Consider the following 13,780-nt stretch of genomic DNA (forward strand, 5'->3'; position numbering starts at 1 on the left):
TTAAGTGGCCTGGGGTTCACAGGTTCGGATCCCAGGCGCTGACCTACGCAGCACTTGTCAGGCCATGCTGTGGCGGCGTCCCAAGTATGAAGTAGAGCAAGATGGGCACGGATGTTAGCCCAGGGCCAATCTCCCTCAGCAAAAAAAAAAAATGAGGTGAGGTCAGGCAATGGGGTGTTGGAAGAGAAACCGACTGAATTTATATGACCTAATTAAATCCTGTCACTGCCCTGTGATGTTAGTATTGTTTTGCCCGCTGCACAGATGAAGAAACTGCGGCTTTCTGAGAGTATGAGAACACTGGGGGGGAGCGTTACCTTCTTTAAGTGGAACTTGCCCTACACCCACACCCCGCACTCCCTGCGGCCTCTACAGTCAACTCAGTCCTCAGCACCTCTGAGAAACAGTATTGGGTACATTTGTCTTCTTGATGCTATTCTTAAGTTAGAAGTCCACATTAACAGAGGGTGATTTGGAAAAGTTAAGAATCAGTGATTACATGGCATTGAAACAGTAGTTTCACCCTGTTTTTCTCAGTGGCAGGTGGCGGTGCATCTGTGAGAGAGAAGGGAATGGGCATTAAATCGTTACATACACAGATGCCTAGAATTAAAGGAATTACACAGAAGTTCAGTAGAGCTGGGTAAATGAGGTCAGTTCTCCTGGTCCGGAATCCGGAGGAGACCCGGCGCTGTCCCTCTTCCGTTTCGTCCCATTGCCCCGTGGCTGACCCGAGGGCAGCCCACAGGCTGCTCAAGCAAGGCACGAACGTCACTTTAAGGGAAGTGGCCTGCCGTGGGCAGCCCCACCTCCAGACTCCACCTGACAGTGCACCTCGCTTTCTCTCGCTTTATTGAGAAGGCAGAGCAAGAACAAGCGCGCTACGTTGTCTAACGTAACCGGCGCTGGTAGAGGACGCTCCCTGACCAGGGCTGCTGCCGCTGTGCACGCTCTTCCAGGACGCCCCGTGCCGCGCCCCGTGCCGCCCCTTCCTGCCATTCTGTAGACGCATCCACCCGGGAGTTCTGGGTCAGGAGGGCGGGATTTTCTTTACTTTACCCTTGATTCCTGGTTTGCGCAGCACTTGGGTGCAGCCCGCAGTCCTGGGGGGCAGGTAAGTGCGTTAGAACACCATTTCTTTAAATTCAAGTTAAGGCATCGGAGTCCTCAAGTAGCTCTCATATTATCAATGTGTCATAATCCTGCTAATTATTTGCAAAGTAGGCAGATGTCTGTGGAGTTTGGGGTAGGAAAGAGTGAGCCGGTTCAAAAATTCATTCTTGAGGAAGAGGCTAAACAGGAGATAAAAGTAGATTTTGAAATTCTTCTGCCAGAACCCCGCAAACTGACTGAGAGGAGGGGTGAAACACAGAAGAAATCATAGGAACAGCAGACTTTTCTAGACAGCTTTCTGGAGACGCTCGTAGATTATTTTGCACAAATTTTAATGTGTACATTTTTATATTTATGCCTATACTAATTTACACAGTGTAGTTTAAAAACAAGCCCCTCAACATATGTTGAAGAAGAAATACATAAAATGTACAAGGTATAGAGCACGTAGGAGGAACATTCAATGAAGGACGTTTAGAGTTTAGAGTCTTAGACTGTCAAATCGGAGAGGGATGTGGGAGGTTAGCTCATCCCTTGCATTTCATGCACAAAAAAGCAGAGGCGCAAAGGTTTGGAGACCCAGTAAAGATTGCTCAGCTGGGTTCTGGTAGATCTTTACTAAATCTTAGTTTGGGGGAAGGAAGACTCTTAAGTGCGGAAACCTTCAACCTTGGCCGTGAATTAGTGATATCATGTCCTTGGAGAAAATTAATCAGGAGGGACATTAAGTAACCTTTTAGCAAGAAATTCAGTAGTGAAGGAGAAATATAGGTTAAGCATTGAGAAACAACCCAGAATAAGAAGTTAACTAAGACACTATTTTATTTGAGTCTGAAAAGGAATACCTCCAAAGTCATTTGCAGCCTGTGTCCCTTTGCCCCCACCCGCATCAGTGTGTCAGGTCTACGAGATCACAACAGTTCCCCAGGGCCTCTCAGCCCATGAACTCGGCATTCAGCAGAAGGATTGCATCTGTTCTCTAGGCACTCACACTGATTTGTGTTCATGTGTCTAACGCAGTGACTATTGTGGGTTTTCTAATGCGTCACCTGGAGGGTTGTATACCAGTGAGTCCTCAGCCCCTCTGACTATTGGGCCACCTGACTACGGATGTCCACAAACCTTCCTCACTTCGGATGAGTGCCCACACCTTTGACAGCAGAAACCTCGCATTCGTCAAGATACAGGCTTAGCTGTGCATAAAAGAGCTTAGGCACATTAGTAGTATATGTCTCTCTCATGTCAAAGATGGGCTGGTAGGACAGGTCTGGTCTGTGCAGTCATCAGAGACTAGGATTTTTCTATCCCCAGAATGTCAGCCTCCTTCGAGGAGTCTGAGATGGCTCAGCACCCCATGCACACCCCAGCCACAGGAACAGGGAGGGCCAGGGAGGCACGCTGCTTCCCTGTAGGGCCGTGGTCACAAGTTGCACACCACTTTTGCTCACTTCCCACTGGCCAGAGTCTAGTTTCATGGTAGTATCTGGGCTTCAAGAGAGGCTGGGAAATGTAGTCTATTGTGGGCAGCCATGCACTCAGCTAAAATTTCTATTCCATGGAAGAAGGTGAGAAGGAGTGTTGGAGAAATCAGTGATCTCCACCAAAAGCACCACGAAGATTAGATCTCACACCCACTCACCTCCCCAAGTGATGATTTGCACAGTTGGAACCGAGATAATATTCTTTCGTTCATTTAATTACTCAACAAATACTTGACTGTGAGGTACTAAAATAAGAACGTGGAAAGACATAGTCACTATCTTCAAAAAGCTCTAACCTTGGGCCGGCCCCATGGCTTAGCGGTTAAGTGCGCATGCTCTGCTGCTGGCGGCCCGGGTTCGGATCCCGGGCGCGCACCGACTCACCACTTCTTCAGCCATGCTGAGGCCATGTCCCACATACAGCAACTAGAAGGATGTGCAACTATGACATACAACTATCTACTGGGGCTTTGGGGAGAAAAAGGAGGGGGATTGGCAATAGATGTCAGCTCAGAGCTGGTCTTCCTCAGCAAAAAGAGGAGGATTGGCATGGATGTTAGCTCAGGGCTGATCTTCCACACACACACACACACACACACACACGCACGCACAAAGCTCTAACCTAGGTTGGTGCCTCATAGGTCTAGATGCAGTGTGGAGAACAAATGAGGGCGGGTGGTGGTGATCCAGGCGAGAGAAGACAAGGGGAGGGAGTAAGGGAGGGAAAGATGGGAGACAGACGGGAGTCCTGGCTCTAATGCGTTCTGGAGAAACACCAGATGTAGGAATTAAAAGTTGGGTGTATTGACTGTGGTTGAACTCATGAAACTGACGATCCAACCCATGACTTGGTGAGAAGCACAGATGTGATTTTTTTATTTTTAAAAATAACGTATTAACATAATTTCTGCTTTATTCCTTGTACAAACTCTTATGTCCCTCTTCTAAATTTTCTTATTAGAGATAGTGCCACAATTTATTTCACTGCTTATTTGGGAGCAAAGCATTTTCCATTATTCAAAATCACTTGCAGAAGGTCGTCTACATGCTAGGCACGAGGTATGAGCAAGCTAGACACAGTCCGCCTCCATCCAGTATGAGAAACCAGTGAAGGAATTACAGAAGGATAAATATTTGCTTTTATCTTAGCTCTTCTCTAGCTCGAGAACAAAATGGAATTTATCTCAATTTCATACCTTTATGATCTTGTGACCTTTATATTACTGGCATAATTGTAACACGTATTTTCAAAAATTTAAGAAGAAAAAATGTAGACCCCTTAACAGAGGTTAGGTGCAATTTAGATTTGACTACTCCCAGTCACTTCTGAGTTAAACAGAAGAGCCTGGTGTAGATTATTCACGGAATTTGGCTCTAAGAAATGTCAATTTCCTGGTGTGGCGTAAGTTTGTGACTTCAAAGGGAAACATCTGTATTTCCTTTTCCAAAAATACTCTATTTGCATCAAATTGGACCTGTGATATTTAAAGGCTTCCATAAGATGGCGATATAGTCCTTTGGATGACAGAGTCGAGCTGGCTTTAAAATATATATATATAGAAATATTTTTATAGACACTGTAAAAAAAACATTGTTTAGAAAGGAAAAAACTCCCATAACGCTGACATTCTAAAGCAACCATGTTCATTTGGATATGTTTGCTTCTAGTTTTTGTCGATATGCATATATAATTACAGGGGTACATTCGTAAAGTACATGGCATTTAGTCTACTTTTTAAAAATTCAACACAACATACATCTTTTACATATTTCTACAAGACCTTCATAATTATTTTAGTGGTTACATAATATTATACTTACTAAACCACTCATCTTATACATGACCTACTATGCACTTTTTCACTATTATAGATAGTGCTGGGGTTGATATCTTTGGCACATGAGTTTTGGATTATTGAGGAGAATTTTAGGGATGAGATTTCTGGGTCAAAGACATGGACGCCTTTTCTCTGTAACTTTCCGCAGGGCTGTGCAGCCACACGCTGCCTTCAGCCCTGCGTGAAGACCTAGGTTCCGAGCAGTCGTACCAGCTTTATGTTAGTACTTTTCTTCAGTCGTAAGATATCTACCAGGATACATTCATTCCCTTCAACCTGCTGTTCCAGGCTTAAGATGGGGTACTGGGAATACAACAACGAGGAAAATACAGTCAGATTTTTAGTCATACAATTATATAAGCAAATGTAACCTTCTACTATGACAGGTGCCATGAAAGAGAGGGACCTGTGCCATGTGCCCCTTCGTGGGGAAATCTGACCTAGGTGGAGGGGCCTATGAATCCCGAGTGTTCACACGGCTGTGGGGGCTTGCCTGTGTTCTCCTCGTCAAGAACACTTCCCAGTTAACTCCTTTCCTTTGATCTCAGCCCCCACCTCGCTACCCAGCATTGTCTTAGCTCCTGATGAGGGTGGAAAGCGAATCAGTAACTGGATGGAGGGACTTGAAAGCGCGCTTCTCAAGCTGTGCGCCCTTTGGTGTGTGTGCATGTGGACTTCTTCACAGTGGCCTCCCAGACAACAAAACATTAAATACATCTAATCATAGTAGGACCGCTTGGAACACTTTACTATTTTTTTATTTAATTTTATTTTTTATTGTGGTAAAATATACATCACATAAAATTTACCATTTTAACCACTTTTAAATATACACGTCAGTGGCATTAAGCACATTCACATTATTGTGCAACCATCACCACCGTCCGTCTCCAGAACTTCACCATCCCAAACTGAAACTTTATACCCACTAAACGCTAACTCCCCATCCTCCCTCCCCCAGCCTCTGGCAAGCACCATTCTGCTTTCTGTCTATATGAATTTGACCGCTCTAGGGACCTCATATAAGTGGAATTATATACTATTTGTCCTTTTGTGACTGGCTTATTTCACTTCACGTGATGTCTTTAAGGTCCATCCATGTTGTAGCATGTATCAGAATTTCCTTCCTTTTTAAGGCTGAATAATATCCTATTGTATGAATATTCCACGTTCTGTTTATCCACTCATGTGTCAATGGACATATGGGCTGTTTCCACCTTCTGGCTGTTGTGCATAAGGCTGCTATGGCCCCGCGTGTGGAGATATCTGCTGGAGTCCCTGCTTTCAGTTCTCTCGCGCGTATCCCCAGAAGTGGGACTGCTGGATCAAATACTAACTCTATGTTTGCTTTCCTATTTAAAATGTGCTTTCATGCACATCGTGATCAAATGCAGTTTTTGCAGCAGCCCTGTGAGATAAGTAAGCACTAATCTCTTCTCTGGTTCTGAAAAGTGGTTTGCCCCAGGTGAAATGGTAAATGGAAGTATCCTGACCTGGAACTCAGCTTTCTCCTTATCGCTCGCTGTTAAGAGGGGTCCCAATCACACGTGTCCCTTCCAAGGACAATGCCCTTCCGATGGGAAGCAGCGGTCTGCTACCAGCTTCTCCCCATACCTGCCCCGACCCTTCTGTCCAAGTCTGACCAGGGTGGATCCATTTCACATCTGAGGGAACAGAGGCTGTGTCGTGGCCCCAGCTACAAAGGTTTCTCCTTTCTGTCTGTGTTTCCCTCTTTTAGTTCAGCTCTGTCATCTGAGCCATGAGGATCTGGTGGCTCCTGCTTGTTACTGGAATCTGCACAGGGAATGTGAACTCACAGGACACATGCAGGCAGGGGCACCCTGGCATCCCTGGAAATCCCGGTCACAATGGTTTGCCTGGAAGAGATGGACGAGATGGAGCAAAGGGTGACAAAGGGGACACAGGTACTCACCCCCTGGTGGCCCTCAGCTGCTCCTCCATATGTTCCTCCAGTCCTTTTACCTCCGTCACTCACTCATCACCTGTGTGATCGCCACCTACCTGCTCACTCCCTTCAGCCATCCACCCATCACCCCACAAACACTTATGGAGAGCCTGCTCCATGCCAGATTCTGGGCCAGGTGCTAGGGACAGTGCAGGACAAGACCGACAGGACCCTTTCCTCCTGGACTTTCTCATCTAGTGGAGATACTGTTTGTGAGCCTTCATCTCTGATGCCGTAGGACCATCTTCAGGAGTACAGTTATCTGACGTCAGAGATCTCTGCCTCGGGTGACAGGTATGATGGACCTTTGGCACGTGGGTCCTATAGAGAGATCTGATTTCTAGGTATTTGGCAGAGCACCCAGCTGTGGTGCTGGTGAGAGTTAACACCTCACCGTGTGGTAAGGCAGATGATGCGGAGTGACAGAGAATACAAAACTGGACAATAACCTGAGGCCACACAGCTGCTACTCAGGTGTCTATGCCATGTGTTGGGACCTGCCCCAAGCTTTGGGGATTAGGGGACAGGATCCAGCCTCTGGGAAGGAGATTTGCAAAAGCCAGGATGTGTGCGTGGTTTCCATAAGACCAAATGCCAGGCCTGGTTTTTAAATGGGGTTCTTGAGCCCTGGTCTGACCATAGGGTCGCATACCTAAGATCCGAGTGCAGAAAGAAAACATCAAAACTTCTATTGACATTTTAAAAGATAAACGTAGGTGAAGAAAAAAATTGAGCTTTTAAAATATTTAATACATGAATTGGCATGGGTAACCTCACTTGGTCCATTTGCAGATGGTTATGTGTCATTTGAGGCCTGGAATGCATCCTGTGGGGTGAGTGGGAGCCCCACAGTGTGAACAGGCTGGCTGGGAGCCCTCACACGCTCACTGCCCTTCAGTGTGTTGTGGAGGATTGCAGTCATTGTGCCTGGGCCAGGGGATTTCAAATTACACTATCAAACTGTTACAAATAGATGAGTGTCTGAAATACTCCTGCAAAGAAACTGAAGATTGAAGGTGGACTTGATAATGAAGCATTAAAGAATCACAGGAAAATAGGGCCAGCCCTGGTGGCCTAGTGGTTAAGTTCAGCACGCTCTGCTACGGCGGCCCGGGTTCGGTTCCCGGGTGGACCTACACTGTTCTGTTAGCAGCCATGCTGTGCTGGCGGCCCACATACTAAGAAATAGAGGAAGACTGGCACAGATGTTAGCCTAGGCAGGATCTTCCTCAGCAAAAACAAAACAAAACAAACAAACAAAAAGAATCACAGGAAAATAGCGGAGCTGTCATTTCTATTCTTAGTGTGCTTCAACAGTACATTACCAGGAAAAAACAATGATGAACTAGTCACATCTGACAAGAAGTCTGCCAAAAAACTGGAAATAATTAAGACTTCGGGCATATGAATTTACATTTACATTCATTAAAGTGAACCTTATCCTAACTGTAAGTTGTGCCATGAGACATCAGTTATTTACAAAAAGAAGTGCCCCAATAGTAAGTCATCTCAGGACTCTCTGTGGGATGTGAGCACAGACCGCTGTCATTTGCTCTCAGCGGTACATTTAGTAGTATAAGAACTTCACCAAACTTAGTGATAAATATTTAGAAGCTTTTTCTGATATTTCTTAATCACATAAGAAGATAAGATATTCCTCTGGCTATATTAAAAATGGTTGAAATAATACACAGAAAGCAATTTCAGGATGGACTAAAATTAATGCTTTGTTAGCAAATGCTGTTAGAATATGGATTTATAAAAAGCCTTTGTTAAGATTCGGAGAAGCAAGTATTAGAAGAAATTACTTAGTACGGGAAGTCTGCTGTACAGTTGAATGAAAGTCTAGGTGTTTCCCTGCTCGTGGCATCTGGTGGTCTAGCGGGTTTATTGGGTGGACTGGATGAAGCAGAGGGTCACCAGGAAGCAACGTCATTTCTCTCCAACCGTTGCCCTGCACATCCGCTCTGTGGGGTCTCCTACTGGATAACACCCCCAGTAAGTCCACATCACTTTTAGGCACTAGACCTGTCTCATTTCTGGGCAGTAAAAATCCCAGTCCAAGGTAATGGCAAAACCTCAATCTTTGTGAAATCCATTTTTCCACCCTCCCGCTGGGACCACTGTGTGTGTGTGTGTGTGTGTGTGTGTGCGCGCGTGCGTGCGTGCGTTTGCTGTGTGTACATACACAGGATACGCCCGTGTCTTCATGACTCCTCCCCCTTTCACTTCCACTCTCCTTCCTCACTGCGAGGACCGCCGTTGACTCCAGAGATGGGGCTGGGCAGGGGGAAGAGGTGCAAGAAGATAGGACTTAGTTGTTGCTATTAAAATCTGGCATTGGTGCCCTCTAAGGAAGATGACCCAATGCTGGCTTTTCTCTTGCGAGATTCTTTGGGGGTTCTTTGTGGACCTTCTGCACCATGCCTTGGAGTGGGCAATGCACTCATTGCCTGACTGCATCTGACTGCCCCTGGTTTCTTCATGTACTCTCTTGCTGTTGGGGTCCCCTCACCTTGGCAGCAGTTTTCTTGGGCAGGCCCTTACTACATCTCAGGCCTGGTTCCTCTGGAAGCACCCACCTGGCCTGCACGAAACTTGAACTGTGCCTGCTGCACTCAGCAAGCAACGGGCATTCCCAGGGCAGCCGTCCTCTGCTCTGCCATTCGGGAAGCTTCAGTTGGCTGCTTCTTTAGACTCTTCTGGTTAAAGTCAGGCATCAGTCATGACCTCAAACTCCCTGGGTCACATTCTAGCTTTCCCTAAAATTCTGAGCATACTCTGCTCCAGTCCCAAGGCAACATTTCTGCAGCTCAGCATGCTTCTGGCCCCAGGAGCACGGTGCGGTGAGGTGGTGGTCTCACCTGCTGGTGCTCATCCCCTCTCTCTGACTCAAAAGTGGCTGTGTGTGTTTTATTTCCAAATATATGAGGTTTCAATTTTTAAAAATTTTATTAAAAATATTTTATATACACAAAAGGAGATAGATGATAGATAGACAGATAAAAAATAAAGACAAATGCTCATATATCCAACACCAAATTTCTCAGCTTTGCCCCTATTGAATCTTGCTCCTTCTTCCTCAGTGGTATTCATTCTTTCAAGTGTTACATATTTCTTCAAAGCATATATGTTTTATATATAGTTTATATATATTGTATATGACATAAATGTTTCTCAGAAGTATATTCAATCACATTTCTTACACTAAAAATTAACTTCCTCTTAATCTTACCCTGTTCACGTGTATTTGTGTGTATGTTCTATAATGAACACGTTGTTAGAACATTACCTGTACATAATGTATAAACACATAAATGTACATGATTAGGGTCCATATTACTTTTTGTTACTGGGAGGTGCATGATCATGAAAGTTTGGGGGCCACTGTTCTAGAGAATGGAAGAACTGAGAATTAAGCAGGGCAACCAAAACAAGTAAGGAGAGGAGGACTCATCCTTCTGGAGCAGGCCAATGAGGGAGTGGAGCGGGGAGGAGATCGAGGAGGGAAAGGTAGCAGTGACTATGGCAGGAGACTCCGCAGGCCCCAGGACCTGCTTGGGCACATGGGCTTCCCGCCCCGCCTGGAGTCCCAGGAGACCAGACATTGTCATTGGTACAAATCTGCCTATGTCAGTCCCGTGTCAGCACCTGGAAGCTGGCCCAGCCTGCCCCTGTCACCACAGCTGGTCAGTGGTGCTGAAGTACAAGGTGTCTGCTGTGTGGGGGAACCAGGGTCTGGGGTGCACTGTGGCCTACCCAGCTCTTCTGCTGCCGTGCCTGGAGCCGCTTCCATCCCGCTGACACGGGACCCTGGAGCTCAGGGTAGCCTGTTCTGAGCATCGGGACCCTCGTATGGTCAGCAAAACCTCTCTCACCTGATGTTCTCACTGGGGTCTGCCATGCCAGCTTGATCAATGACATTTACCACCACTCTAAGGCACTGGAGAGATCCTTCCAGAATCCTCCCTTCCATCCCCAAAAGCGGTGTGTGACCATAGTCATGTGTGTTTTCACAGGAGGCTAGTAAATCTTCCACTCCACTCTCAGCAAGGTGATAGGAAAGGAGCAGAAGTGAGAAAGCCCCCCATGCCTCCAACATTCAGTCACTTCCCGAGTTCTCGTCACATGAGAAAAACGCCATTGTGATCACTCATATGCACACAACTCCCTTCTTGTCTTGCCTTCTCAGAGCTGCATGCTTGGGAAGTGTGCCAAATTCATTTCATAATCCACTTCTTTTACACAACTCGGCACCCTGGCTGCTCACTCGTATTTGCCTCTCTCCACCTGCACTCCCGTGTGGACGGTGCGTGTGTCAGGGCTGGGGGTCGGGACTCCAACCTATGTGACTGATTGCGACCAATGTCTAGGAAAATCAGAACTGGAATTTTAACTCTTGTCTATCTTCTTCTTTTCCACCTAGGAGAACCAGGACATCCTGGTGGTCCAGGGAAGGATGGAATGAATGGAGAGAAAGGAGAACGAGGTCAGAAATTGTGTTCCACTTACCACGCTCTAATTCCGAACTATCAGTGATTTAACAAAAATTATTAAGTGCTTACCAAGGACAAGTCCTTTACTTGTTCTGAGGCCCTGAGGATGATCCAGTGACAAAGGCAACACAGTTCTTGCTCTCCAGAAGCTCATGGTTCAGTGCAGAGATTGGCAAACTTTTTCTATAATGGGCCGGATAGTAAATATTTTCAGCTTTGCAGGCCACACAGTCTGTCACAACCACAGTCACGCGCTGCATAACATTTCAGTCAACAATGGACTGCATATCCGATGGGAGCCCCATAAGATTAGCACCATACAGCCTCAGTGTGTAGTAGACTGTACCATCTAGGTTTGTGTAAGTGCTCCCTATGATGTTTGCACAATGACGAAATCGCCTAATGACGCATTTCTCAGAATGTATCCCCTTTGATAAGTGACACAGGACTGGACTCAACTCTGCCACTGTAGCAAAAAGCAGCCACAGAAACTATATAAATAGGTAAGGCTGTGTTCCAATGAAACTCTATTAATGAAAACAGAAATCTGAATTTTATATAATTTTCCTGCATTGTGGAATATTATTTCTGACCATGTAAAAATGTAAATCATTCTTAGCTTGTGGGCCATACAAAAACAGGTGAGAGGCCAGATTTGGCCCATGGGCTATAGTTTGCTGAAGCCTGATTTAGTAGATGAGCATTGAGGAATGAGACTGAATTTTGACTCAGTGCATCTGGCAACACTGCACGGAGAAGGTGGCACTTGAATTGCGCCCTGAAGGGTAGGGAGGACTGTTGGCAGTTGTGACTGATGGGGAGGGAGAATCGTCTTAATGGCAATTGCACAGAATGTTCACTTTGTGCTAGATTGTTCTAAGTGCTATTCACATATTGACTCACTTAATACAACAGCCTATAAGTGAGGTAGTGGTATATTCCGATTTCACAGATGAGGAAACAGAGGTGTAGGTGGCCATCAGCTCTCCTAATGTCCCACTGTGCATAAGTGGTGGAGACAGGATTGAATCCTGGCATTTGACTCCAGAATCCAGGCTCAGAACCACTACTCTCCAGTAAAGGTGGAGGAAAAGGGAAGCACCGAGCCTGCATGCAGAATGATGAATACTGCGATATGCTTGGCACAATGCACAGGCTGGGCGGGATGGTAGACAGCAATGACTGCCACACTGAAGACTTTATTTTGTGTTCACTCCAGTGAGCAGCCTTTTAGGGGACGTCACATAATTCGGGCTGAGTGTCAGTCTACTGAAAGTAGCCTGAGTTAATCTGCTTTTTGAAGTTCTTCCCTATTCCAAAGATGTGTTCTCTCAAGGACTGGCATTGTTTAGTGGTCAAATAGAAGACTTAGATGGTAAAGAGTTGCAATATTTAATGTGAGCCCCAACGCTAATTTAGTAGACAGGAGTCAGCAGGTGTTTTGTGTGTGTGTTTGCGCGTGTGCGCGCACAATTTAGGAGTAAATTAATTTTCAAACCCTGAGCATATCGTGACCCTGTGTACTACTTCATCTCATTTGTATGCTCAATAATAGAAAAACCAAAGTTGTTTTTCAGAAAGTAATGTCTCAGAAATCATCTCTTCCCTTTGTTCTTTCTTGTTCCATTTAGGAGCAGACGGAAAAGTTGAAGCAAAAGGCATCAAAGGCGATCAAGGCTCAAGAGGATCCCCGGGGAAACATGGGCCAAAGGGATTTGTTGGTCCCATGGGAGAGAAAGGCCTCAGAGGAGAGACTGGCCCTCAAGGGCAAAAGGGGGAGAAAGGGGATGTGGGTCCTACTGGTCCAGAGGGGTTAAAAGGCAACACTGGAACTTTGGGCCCCACTGGCCCACCTGGCCCGATAGGCCCCATTGGAAAGCCTGGTCCCAAGGGAGATGCTGGACCCTTGGGGCCCCAGGGCGAGCCAGGAGTCCGGGGAGTGAGAGGCTGGAAAGGGGATCGAGGAGAAAAAGGGAAAATTGGTGAGACTCCAGTCTTGCCCAAAAGTGCTTTCACTGTGGGGCTCACAGTGCTGAGCAAGTTTCCTTCCTCAGATGTACCCATTAAATTTGACAGAATCCTGTATAACGAATTCAACCATTTCGATATAGCTACGGGGAAATTCACTTGCCACATTGCTGGGGTCTATTACTTCACCTACCAAATCACTGTTTTCTCCAGGAACGTTCAGGTATCTTTGGTCAAAAATGGAGTAAAAATACTGCACACTAAGGATGGTTACACGAGCTCTGAGGACCAGGCCTCGGGCGGCACTGTCCTGCAGCTGAAGCTTGGGGACGAGGTGTGGCTGCAGGTGACAGGAGGGGAGAGGTTCAATGGCTTGTTTGCAGATGAGGACGATGACACAACTTTCACAGGTTTCCTTTTGTTCAGCAGCTCATGACAGGGAAGCGTTTATAAAGCTGCCTCACCATCCATCAGAATGAGGTTGGTGAAGATGTGATTAGATAATTTTACTATATTAATTACTCTCATTATTATAATAATCATTAAAAGGTGAAAGTTATTCCTAAAACTGATTCTATGTAATTTACTGTCTTTCCAAGAGTAAATTTAAAAATACTTACATTGTTTATTATAATTTAATATTTTTTATCATTCCTATTATCTGAATAATACTTTCCACGTGCATTTCTTGAGGGAAAAGTGTTTTGATATCATTCTAGTGCGCCAAGGAGCCATATTATGATTTATCTCTCACCTGAATTTCTGAAGACATTCAATTTCTGAAGGTAAGAAAAGGAAAATGTTTATTCCATTTAGTGAGTAATAAGAGGTTTATACTGGTGACAACGAGACACTCCAGAAAGCTGCAGAACACTTTGCTCATTTTCTAACTTAGGTTTTAATCACCATTCAATTCAA

The 13,780-nt window shown here is 45.6% G+C and overlaps 1 protein-coding gene across 1 annotated transcript; it reads left to right on the forward strand.

Moving 5' to 3' along the window:
- The first annotated feature begins 6,191 nt into the window (after positions 1-6,191).
- On the forward strand, positions 6,192-13,417 carry LOC101404573 (complement C1q and tumor necrosis factor-related protein 9A). Its single transcript, XM_004435265.3, has 3 exons — positions 6,192-6,357; positions 10,825-10,887; positions 12,526-13,417. Exons 1-3 carry the CDS (start codon positions 6,192-6,194, stop codon positions 13,296-13,298), a joined length of 1,002 nt encoding a protein of 333 aa, XP_004435322.1. The 3' UTR covers positions 13,299-13,417.
- The last annotated feature ends 363 nt before the right edge of the window (positions 13,418-13,780 follow it).

This window comes from Ceratotherium simum, chromosome 10, assembly GCF_057802395.1.
Source record: "Ceratotherium simum simum isolate JZ-2026a chromosome 10, ASM5780239v1, whole genome shotgun sequence".
NCBI classification, from domain to species: domain Eukaryota; kingdom Metazoa; phylum Chordata; class Mammalia; order Perissodactyla; family Rhinocerotidae; genus Ceratotherium; species Ceratotherium simum.

What these genes read in the sequence shown, in the direction of transcription:
- LOC101404573 (XM_004435265.3), top strand. Translation starts at nt 6,192, where the DNA reads ATGAGGATCTGGTGGCTCCTGCTTGTTACTGGAATCTGCACAGGGAAT. An exon ending in GGGTGACAAAGGGGACACAG is followed by an intron (nt 6,358 to 10,824) that starts GTACTCACCCCC and finishes TTTTCCACCTAG; the next exon opens with GAGAACCAGGACATCCTGGT. An exon ending in TGGAGAGAAAGGAGAACGAG is followed by an intron (nt 10,888 to 12,525) that starts GTCAGAAATTGT and finishes TGTTCCATTTAG; the next exon opens with GAGCAGACGGAAAAGTTGAA.